The following is an 11,286-nucleotide window of genomic DNA, read 5'->3' on the forward strand; positions in this document are numbered from 1 at the left end:
TACATTTATCGGCGGTCTCACCAGTCTTCTTGAAGATCTCACTACATTTATCGGCGGCTTCTAGACAGTTCTTTAAAGACCTTAAAAGTGTGGTTTTGAACTCTATATCCAGCAGTTTGTTTTCCTCCAATTCTGTCGTTTGTGTCCTGTTTCTTTGTCTCGGCATTTTTTATGCTTCGCTGTGTCGATAGAGTGCCTTTCTGTGCTAAGTGTCCCAATTACCTGAGGTAGACACTCTTGGTGCACCCCCTTGTGGGCTTTGTGCACAGTCTTGTAGTTAAGCCTTGATTGTTGTAGTTATCACTGGGAGGAATTGACCTCCAGGCCATTTGGCTGTGAGAATCAGCTGTGTCTGCAGTGGGAGAACTTCTGTGCTGGAGACACCCCTCTGGGGCAAGACTTGCTTCAATAGGGCTTTGGTGCTCACTGAATCTGCCCCCTGAGTGTGTCCTTTATGTTTCCAGGGAGCTGCAAACTGGATGGTCCCACTCTGACCTCTGGGCTTCCTGGCTCCTGGATCTCTAGGGAGGTGCTAATCTAGCCTTTGCCTGAGGCTATCCAGCGAAAGTCTCCCTGCGGGGGTTTGGGCAGGGTGGGTCCCACGGATCAACAGGGTGGGGTTAGCAATTATGGCTGCTCTCAGTCTTGCCCTCAGAGACTCTGCTTCTCAGTGTCCCATTAATCGCTGCAAGCCCCTTGGAGAGAAAGCTGCCCTCGGGTTCTGACCGATGCCAGACAGTATGAGTCTGGGTCCCTAGAGACTCGCCCGGAACTAGAGCTCAGAGCCTGAGACTCCCTCCCGATTGAAAACGACAACCGTACCCTCAGCCGCCAGCCCGCTCCGCACGCACCTCCGCACCTTAGTATTTCACCTCCACACTGCGCCTCCTCTGAGTCTCGGTATGTTTTTCTCTTTCCTTCTAGTTGTAGAATTTCCACTCAGCCAGCCTTCCTGTGGTTCTGGATGATGTCCGTTCCGTCTTTTAGTTGTATTTTTGAAGTGGTTGTTCGAGGCAGTAATCTCCGGTGTTTACCTATGCCACCATCTTGGTTTCTCTAAAAAAATATATTTTATTGATTTTTTACAGAGAGGAAGGGAGAGGGATAGAGAGTTAGAAACATCGATGAGAGAGAAACATCGATAAGCTGCCTCCTGCACACCTCCCACTGGGGATGTGCCCGCAACCAAGGTACATGCCCTTGACTGGAATCGAACCCGGGACCCTTCAGTCCGCAGGCCGTCGCTCTATCCACTGAGCCAAACTGGTTAGGGCTAAATTTTTTGTTCACCTTTAAAAATTGGGTTGTCTGCCTTTTTTATCCTCTTTTGCAAGAGTTCTTTGTTTAATACATGAATCCCTTTTAAGTCTCTAGCTTCCCTTATATTGTTTCTGTAAGGGCCCCAGCGTGCCAGGGACAGCCTGTTTGAGAACTTAGTAGAAAGTCACACTTTGGCTTCTCTGTGTAACAGATAATTTACATAAAAGAATGCCACTTTTTATTTTCTGGCTAGTCACGGGCACCTAACTGAACATCCTCCAGGGATGCTGATGATAACAGAGATGCTATTGCTGCTAATGACAGCTGCCACTACATAGCACTTGCCACAGGCCAGACAGAGTTCTAAGCACTTACATACAAACTCATTTAAGTGTTCCCATGGACCTATGAAGCAGGTATTATCATTACGTCCATTTGATAAGCGAGGGTCCTGAGGCTCTGGGAGCTTAAGTAAAAGTCTCATAGCTAATCTGGCTCCAGAGTTTCTGCTCCTGTCTGTGTGGATCAAATGCTGCTGTGAATGGCACCTGTCTTTTAATTGTTCTGTCCTTCTTGTCCTGTAATTTTCAAAATAAATATATTTTTATTGATTGGAGAAATAGAGATAGAGGAAGACAGAGGGAAAGAGAGAAACCTTGATGTGAGAAACATCCATCAGCTGCCTTCCATACACGTCCCAACCAGGGATCGAACCCACAACCCAGGTATGTGCCCCGAGCAGGAATCAAACCAGCAACCTTCCATTGCCCAGGACAACATTCAACCAACTGAGCCACTCTGGCCAGGATTGTCCCCTAATTTTTAAGTGTACTTGGCAAGCAGTCACTGTATCTTAACATCAAGCATGATGGTAGGGCTCAGCCCCAGGGAGTGCTGGGGTGACTATGACAGCAGCTGCCATTTCTCAAGTTCTGTGCTGAGTATTCCTGGTAAACAACTCAAATGCTCCTTCTTGGAGCCCTGAGGGCTCGGCATTATTACCAGCCCCATTTTACAAGTGAGAAAACCAAGCGCTAGAGAGGTTAAGTGACATCCCAAGATCACCTCTGGTAAAGCCAGGATTCTCACCACGGCCTGCCTGACTCTTGACTGAAACCACAACTCTGCCTATTGACTCAGTGGCTACATTTGGCTTACAGACATTTAGTTTGGCCTACAAGATGTGGGATGTTTTTTTGTTTGGGGTTTGCTTTGGTTTGGTAATTTGGCTGCTTTTGGAGCCAGGGCCTGAGTTGTTACGCGGTGACTGTCGGCTGGAGTAAGTAGCAGATGCCCCTTAGACTGGTTGACATGGCTCCCACTCAGCCTGGCTTCGCTCATTGCTTGTCCAGCCTATTGTGCTTTTCAATATAGTGAGATGTGAGCCTATGCTCCCCCCTCTCCCCACATAGGACCTGGGGACAGGTATCGTAATTACTTATGGGACTACCTGCCATGGCGAGCCAGTTCCCTGTAGGAGTTTGTTGTTTCTCTATGTTGTATTAGGGAATAAAGATTAAAAACTTCCATATCCCTGTTTCCCAAAAGTGTCATCGGTGCTACACTAAACTAGAAAAACTGGAATTAAGGTCAGAACTGGGATCAAGTCTTATCTCTGCTTCTTACTTAGACGAGCAAGTCGATTCTCCTCTCATTGCCTTGGTTTCCTTCTCTGTAAAATGAGCCTACGGTCCCTGCCCTGCACACTTACCAAGTACAGTGGGCCCCACGGAGAGCATGGCTGGGAAAGTACTTTGTAAACCAGGAAGATCACTTGTCCGGCAGAGTTGGTGTCCGCAACCAAGCTGTGCATCCCTGACATCTGGGAAGCTCAGCAGGGCTCTCTGCAGGGAGAAGAGAAGAGCCTACATTCTGAGGGCCTGGGCTTATCCCTATGATAGTGTTAGGAAGGAGAGGGCCCCAGGGGCTGGGCAGAGACTGCCCAGGAAGAGGCTTCCCCATGGCCTGGATGCAATTCATAGTGTAGCTGGGACCACTCTGCCAGTGTAGCCCTTTCCTCCTCATCTATCTGACACTTCCCCCTGTGGAGCTGGACTAGCCTGGGTCATGTCTACCCTCCAACCTGCCCACCTCGTGGCACCTGCTAGAGGGTTCAGGGCTCAACTGGGACTATAAAAGGACCATCTCATAAAGGCAGCTAATCAATGAGATGCAGTGGATCTAACCCGAAAGGTCTTACATGTTTCAGAGGTAAGATTTGTTCATTCATGGAATAGAATTCATTTAGCATTTGGTCTGTGCTAGGCCCTGTGCTGGGTGCTCGAGGTGAGCAGGCGTTGCACTGACAGACAGAGCTGTTTGTGACCAAAGGAGCCCCACTGGCCCGAGCTCAGGGTGCTTGAGGGATGCAGTGGATGATGAGCCTGGAACAGGATGAGGACTTTAGCTTTATCTTGCAGGTAGCAAAGAGCCATTGAAGTTGTTTGACAATGCCTAGGGAGGTACCATTAGCTCATGCGAGGAGGAGCAGGAGGGTGAGAATGAGCTTAATCTGGATTGTGTTGGGTGTGAGGGTCTGTGGAGTATTCAGTGGTTGCCACCTGGTAAACAGCTATAAGACTTGCACTCAGGAAAGTTCCGGGCTAGGATCAGAGATCTGAGTTGTCAGTAATTAGGTGATAAAGGAGTGACAGAGTAGAACCATGTAGAGGGGTGGGGAAGATGAAAAGTGGAGTGGCTCAGCCCTCTCAGGTTACAAATGAGCCAATGGGGACCAGAGGAAAGTCATTTGCGTAAGGTCTCAGTAATAAGTGTTATTCATCCATTCATTCAACAGATATTTATTGAATACCTACTATGTGTTAGAACTTTTTAAAAGTCTGGGATATAGCAGTGAGCAAAATACTATTGGAGCTTACATTCCTGTAGGTGGATTCCGAAAACAACTAAGTAAATATGTCAAATGGTAGTAAATGCTCTGGATGAAAGTAAAGCAGAAGAGGGAAACCAGGAGCACTTCTCGGTGATGGCTATTTTATATGGAGTCGTCCAGGCCTCACTGATACAGTGACATCTGAGCTGAGACCTAAAAGAAAAAGAGAATGAGCCAGGCAGATGCCCGGAGGCAGGAGTGTGCTTGGCATGTGGAAGGAAGAGCAAAGAAGCTGGTGTGGCTAGAAGACCAGAGAGTGCAAGGGATGTGGGTGACGGGGAGGGGAGACATCAGGTGGGGCCACGTAGGCCATTGTAAGGACTTTCCTCTTGAGAGGGGAAGCCTTCAAAGGTTTCTGGCTGGGATGACATGATCTGACGTACATTTAACAGTATTCCCCTGGCTGCTGTGTTTAGAACAGACTGTAGGAGGTGAGGGTGACTCAGGAAGGCCAGTTACAAGGTGGTTGCTGTAATCCAGCAGTGGCATGACGGTGGCTGGAAGCAGAGCTCCTGGTAGAGGGGCTGAGAAGTGGTTGGGCTCTGGGTATATTTCAATGGTAGAGCCAATGGAGCTTGCGAAGGATTGATTGAGGCATATGAGAAAATGAGAATGCCTCTTCAGATTTTGACCCAAGCAATTGGAAAGATGGAGTGGCCATTAGGTAAGATTATGTGAAGGGCAGAATTGAGGGGAGAAAAGGGGAGTTGAGTGTGGATAGGTGACATCAGAGCTGCCCTGTAATCATGGACATAGAGATTCCAGGTGGGCAGTACCAGCAGCATGAAAGGCCTCATTTCAGCCCCTTCCCCTCCTTTCAGATTCTGCTTCCCTCAGTCAGTCCCTCTCTCGGGGCCCATCTTCCGAACTCTCCCTCCCCAGCAGTGGATCTGAGCCACAGCCACCTGCCCACACTGAGAACTGACCGCCCTCTGCCCCCAGGTTGTGCATAGGGACCTCAAGCCCAGCAACATCCTCTACGTAGACGAGTCTGGGAACCCCGAGTGCCTGCGCATCTGTGACTTTGGCTTCGCCAAGCAGCTGCGGGCTGAGAATGGGCTCCTCATGACACCTTGCTACACTGCCAACTTCGTGGCACCTGAGGTGAGTGGCTGACCTCCTCAGCTGCCAGTGAGGACGCAGTCTCTGTGGCCTTGGCCTAGGACAGTGATGGCAAAACTACACGTGTGTCAGAGGTGACACGCGAACTCATTTTTTTGGTTGACTTTTCTTTGTTAAATGGCATTTAAGTAGATAAAATAAATATCAAAAGTATAAGTCTTTGTTTTACTATGGTTGCAAATATCAAAAAATTTCTATATGTGACACGGCACCAGAGTTGAGTTAGGGTTTTTCAAAATGCTGACACGCCGAGCTCAAAAGGTTCGCCATCACTGACCTAGGACCAAGGGAGGGTCCAGCCATGGGAACCTCCCCTTTGGGGAGTAGCAGGCAAGCACTTGTCACTGCCCCTCAGACTGACCACACTCCCCTGCCCTCCTTCCTGCCAGGTGCTGAAGCGCCAGGGCTACGATGAAGGCTGTGACATCTGGAGCCTGGGCATTCTGCTGTACACCATGCTGGCGGGGTGAGTGCACCGTTGGCCTGGCCCCCTCCCACTACCCAGCCCTAGAGTACAGGCTGGGGTGGTGCTTGTCTGAGGGGCGAAACTCAGCCCTGCCTCAGGAAGGTCTGAAGATAGGGACATGGCCCTAGCTTTGGACGCTTCACCTTGAGGAGAAAGATGCTGCTCTTGGGGATACCCAGTCAGAAGGGGGAGACACAGCCCTCCACCCTGAACCCCAGGATGGAGTCCAGAGGCAATACACAGACTGGGTGGGCTTTTCTCCAGATACACTCCATTCGCCAATGGACCCAGTGACACACCCGAGGAAATTCTGACCCGGATCGGCAGTGGGAAGTTCACCCTCAGTGGGGGAAACTGGGACACAGTATCAGAGACAGCCAAGGTGAGTCTGAGGCTGGACCCAGCCTATTTGGGGTGGGGAGGCAGGGACCGTCCCAGGGCTTTTCAGCAGGTCACGAGCAGGTGACCTGAAGCCTCGGTTTTCCAAGTGGAAGATTCCCAGGCAGCCTGCCTACACACACACACACACACACACACACACAGAGGCAGCCTGCCTACACACACACACACACACACACACACAGGCAGCCTGCCTACACATACACACACACACACACACACACAGAGGCAGCCTGCCTACACATACACACACACACACACACACACACAGAGGCAGCCTGCCTACACACACACACACACACCTTGTTTGGTTAACTGGGTAATCATTCAGTGGCTCTTCCCGTGTTCTGGACCCACAGGGGACAGAGAGCTGTGATGATGCCTTATGGGAACTTGCTGTGGGGGGAGATACAGGCTTGCGTATAAGGAACAGAGATGCCAGGCAGTGGAGAGAAGTGGGTCTTCCTGGCCAGGGGTACAGGCCGTGGAGGCACGGAGCAGAGCTACTGACCATGCCAAGCAGAGAGGCCTTCTCAGAGGAGGGAACGTTTGGGCTTTCAATGTGAGCAAGTTTGCAGTTATGGCACCTGTGTGCTGGACACTGGGTTGAGCCCTTAATGAGCTGTACACCTCACATCAGCCTTATGAGGCAGGTATTGTTGTAATTCCTGTTTCTCAGAGGGGACACTGAGGCTCAGAGAGTTGAAGTAAATCGCCCAGGATACTCGAGCAGAAGAGTTACATTTTGAACCTGAATCTGCTCAACCCCAACCTTAGGTTCTTCCCACCTTCCTGCGTGGCTTCTAGAAGATGAAAGAGAAAGGAAAGGGAAGAAGTCCCAAAGAAGGGCCTGTGCTCATTGGGGCCCTGGAGCAGTGTGGGGAATGGATCGCAGGGAGGGGCTACTGCAGGGTTTTGGCAGCAGAGGGTGGGAAATGGTTGCCTTGCCCATTCCCCATCAGTGGGACACAGCTGTATGTGCCCCTGCCGGCCCCTCCCACCAACCCCCTTGCCCACTCTGTCCCCAGGACTTGGTGTCTAAAATGCTACACGTGGACCCCCACCAGCGCCTCACAGCTAAGCAGGTCCTGCAGCACCCATGGATCACCCAGAAGGACAAGCTTCCTCAGAGCCAGCTATCCCATCAGGACTTGCAACTTGTGAAGGTATGGCCATCCCAGCTACTGGGCATCCAGGGGCCCAAGGCAAGTTTTCCTGGGCAAGGACTTGGGGTGGCAGGGTCAGGAGATGCCATGTCTGTCTGTCCTGGAGCCCAGGTCTAACATGCAGAGGTGTCAACAGTACATCCCAGGCCTCCGGGGGTCACAGCCCCTTACATCTGAGGCAGGAGGCAGGACTACTGACCAAGGCTGGATTAACGGGGCTGGGCGGGCTGTGGAACACTGGGAGGAGCTGGCCTGACCCTGGAGCACATGTCCCTCCTCCCGCCTGTACCTCCCCATCATCGTGAACTAACCTACTACCTTCTCTCCCAGGGAGCCATGGCAGCTACATACTCTGCACTCAACAGCTCCAAGCCCACCCCTCAGTTGAAGCCCATCGAGTCATCTATCCTGGCGCAGCGGCGGGTGAGGAAGCTGCCGTCCACCACCCTGTGAGGGGCCAGGGCATCCAGGCTGCAGGGCAGTGCTAGCTCGATGGAGGCGCCTCTTTCCCGGAGAGAGCGGGCCTGAGCCACAGGGCCAGAGGCAGCAGAGCCCCGAGGGGCCCCGGAAGCAGCCAGCCCAGATCACCCCAGTGAGGGTGTGAGAAGTGCCTTCTCCTTCCTGAGGACGGACTCTTCTCGGCTCAGGCTCTGCTGGTTGAAATCGATTCACTGTACAAACTCTTATCTTTTTTTTAAGGAAAAATGACATCAGCCACCATGGATTTTTACGAGATTCATTTGCCTTTCTGGGAGCAGAAATAGCCCCGTGCAGCCCCAGGAGGGGCACTGAGTCACACTAGGGCTCTCTGTGGCTGAGACTCCTTAGAGCAGTTTTGCAGTCCTACCCTGGGGACCCCACGATTGGCCTTCTGCAGCCATCTGCACCCACCTCCCAGGCAGCAACTTCCAGAGCCCTTGGCTGTTTAGCAGAACTTGCTCTATCCCCAGTCAGCTCCTTTTCCATATGTTCTGCCGGGGAGTCTGGAACCACTTCCTGCTAGAGGAGAGGACCAAGGCCCCGTGGCGCCCAGTTCCAGGCACCAGCATCCACATCAGCCCCACCAGTGGGTCCCCTGCAGTTAGGGTGGCCGCTCTCCGAGGAGGATCCGGAATGCACTTTTGACTGACTTCTGTTGGCATCTGCCACAGGACAGAGCACACAGGAGGCCTGTGGGGCGGGCCAGGCGGGCAGGGGCTTTTTTTCATTTCTTCCTCAGCTGGTAACTCAGGGTTCATCTGTCCATGGCCTTTCTAATAAACTTACAGTTGAGTTGAAGCATGCTTGCCTCCACTTTTCATCCCTGAATTTGCCCCCTCTCTGCTGTCAGGAGGTGAGGACTTTGGCAGTGACGGACGAGTAATGGACTAGGGCTGATTAGCCCAGCTAGTTGGAGCTCAGGTCATTTGGAGAGCATGTGGGAGTCCTGCCGGCCCTGCCCTCACATTCCTGCCAGGGGGATTCCATTATGCTATTGATAACAGTAATGGAATTATTAGCCATGGGTTGGTGGCCAAGTGCCAGGCACTGTGCCTGGGTCTTACATGTATATCTCATTTAATCTTTTTTTAAAATTAAATGTTTTTATTGATTTCAGAGAGGAAGAGAGAGGGAGAGAGCGATAGAAACATCAATAATGAGAATCATTGATTAGCTGCCTTCTGTACGCCCCATACTGAGGACTGAGCCCACAACCCCGGGCATGTGCCCTTGACTGGAATTGAACTTGGGACACTTCAGTCCGCAGGCTGACACGCTATCTGCTGAGCCAAACCAGCTAGGGCTATATCTCATTTAATCTTAACCCTGTGAGGTAGATGCTATTTTTATCCCTGTTTATAGATGGAAAATCTGAGGCTCAGAGAGGGAATGACATTGCCTTGCATGATAAACTTTTTCTGAGGATCTCTCTGCCCTGCTTCAGGTGCTGGTGAACCAAGTAGAAAACAAGGTCATTGTTTCTTTGGTTTTTTAAAATATTTTATTGATTTTTTACAGAGAAAAAGGGAGAGTGATAGCCAGAAACATCGATGAGAGAGATCGATCAGCTGCCTCCTGCACGCCCCCCACTGGGGACGTGCCCACAACCAAGGTACATGCCCTTGACCAGAATCGAACCTGGGACCCTTCAGTCCAAAGGCCGACGCTCTATCCACTGAGCCAAACTGGTCCGGCAAGGTCATTGTTTTTATGGGTCTTACCTCTGGTGAGGAAACCTATTAGTGAAAAATGGACAATTAATAAACCAAGGTCAACTACTGGTAAGACATATGTTCTGCCGGGGAGTCTGGAACCACTTCCTGCTAGAGGAGAGGACCAAGGCCCCGTGGCGCCCAGTTCCAGGCACCAGCATCCACATCAGCCCCCCCAGTGGGTCCCCTGCAGTTAGGTAGAGTTAAATTGGGGTGATCAGGGAAGGCCTCTCGGAGGACATGACCCAGAAGCTAAGATCTGAATGATGAGAAGAGGCCAGCCAAGACCACAAGGCAGAGGGCCGAGTCAGGACAAAGGCTCCCAGGGGAAACAGGCTGGGCTTGCTCAGGAAACAGAGGAGCTGATGTGGCTGTGATGTCAGGTTCAGGAGATTGCACAAGACGAAGTTAGGAAGGAGGGCAGTCATTCTAGGCTTCTCAGACCAGGGTAAGGAGGTAGGGTTTAATTCTAATTGAGATGCAAGGCCTAAAAGAACTTAAGTAAGCAGGAGAGTGACATGATTTGATTTACATTTTTAAAAGATCGCTCTAACTAATGTGTAGAGAATTGATGGGGATGAAGGCGGTGGGCAGGAAGACCAGGTCGGTGGCTACTGCAGTAGCTCAGACAGTGTTTGGAAGTCCAGCAGAGAGCACTTGCTGGCAGTTTGGTTTTAGAGCAGCGATTCTCAACCTGTGGTCGCGACCCCTTTGGCGGTTGAACGACCCGTTCACAGGGGTCGCTTAAGACCATCCTGCATATCAGATATTTACATTACGATTCATAACAGTAGCAATATTACAGTTATGAAGTAGCAACGAAAATAATTTTATGGTTGGGTCACAACATGAAGAACTGTATTTAAAGGGCCAGAAGGTTGAGAACCACTGGTTTAGAGGCTAAGAGAAAAAGGAGGTTAATGGATATATTCTAGATTTTTTTTTTTAACTTCTAGATTTTGGGCTTGAGCAGGTAAGTACTGAGGGAGAAGTTGGGGAAAGCAGGTTTGAAAACTCTGTGGGAGATGTCTTCTTATTTTTTGTTAATCCTCACCCAAGGATACTTTTTCCATTGCTTTTCAGAGATAGTGGAAAGGAGGGGGCGGGGGGAGACAGAGGAGAGAAACATCAATGTGAGGGAGACACATCAATTGGTTGCATCCTGCACGCACCCTGACCAGGGTGGGGACAGAACCTGCAACCCAGGTACATGCCCTTCACTGGGAATCGAACCTGTGACCCTTCAGTGCAAGGGCTGGCGCTCTAACCATTGAACAACACTGGCCAGGACGGGAGATGCTTTTAAAAATCTAAATAGAGCTTCCAACTAAGAGTAATGAGAAGTTGGAGTTCTGGAGAGAAAGCTGGATTGGAAGGGTAAATTTAGGAATCATTAGTTTGGAGAAACAAGAGGCTGTGCTTTTCAAAGTGTGGTCAGAGGGCCAGCAGCATTACTGTTATCTGGGAGCTTATTAGAATGCAGAATCTCAGGCCCATTCTCAGATCCGACTATAGGTAGAATCTATATTTTAACAAAATCTGCATTTGTGTGTACATGAAAGTTGAGAAGTGCTATTGTAGGGACTGAGAACAGAGAAGAAAAGGGAACAGTGGTTGAGTCCTGGAGCATATTAGCATTTAAAGGCAGTACCCCAGCCCTGGCTGGTGGCTCAGTGGTTAGAGCATTGCCCCATGCACTGAAAGGTCTTGGGTTCAATTCTTGGTCAAGGGCATGTATCTCGGTTGCAGATTTGATCCCTGGCCCTGGTCGTGGCGCATATGGAAGGC

At 50.6% G+C, this 11,286-nt stretch overlaps 1 protein-coding gene across 4 annotated transcripts in view; it reads left to right on the forward strand.

Moving 5' to 3' along the window:
* RPS6KA1 (ribosomal protein S6 kinase A1) overlaps positions 1 to 8,587 on the forward strand; it is a 43,083-nt gene extending 34,496 nt beyond the window's left edge. For all 4 annotated transcript variants that reach the window (XM_070404441.1, XM_070404443.1, XM_070404444.1 and 1 more), the window contains 5 exons: positions 5,096 to 5,257; positions 5,665 to 5,741; positions 6,006 to 6,123; positions 7,169 to 7,306; positions 7,637 to 8,587. In XM_070404441.1, coding sequence (XP_070260542.1) covers positions 5,096 to 5,257; positions 5,665 to 5,741; positions 6,006 to 6,123; positions 7,169 to 7,306; positions 7,637 to 7,759 — 618 coding nt within the window. In that variant the 3' untranslated portion in view covers positions 7,760 to 8,587. The remainder of the gene's footprint in view (positions 1 to 5,095; positions 5,258 to 5,664; positions 5,742 to 6,005; positions 6,124 to 7,168; positions 7,307 to 7,636) is intronic.
* Positions 8,588 to 11,286: the final 2,699 nt, after the last annotated feature.

This window comes from Myotis yumanensis, unplaced genomic scaffold (assembly GCF_028538775.1).
Source record: "Myotis yumanensis isolate MYYU_CA2020_CCGP unplaced genomic scaffold, mMyoYum1.0.hap1 SCAF_2, whole genome shotgun sequence".
Taxonomy (NCBI): domain Eukaryota; kingdom Metazoa; phylum Chordata; class Mammalia; order Chiroptera; family Vespertilionidae; genus Myotis; species Myotis yumanensis.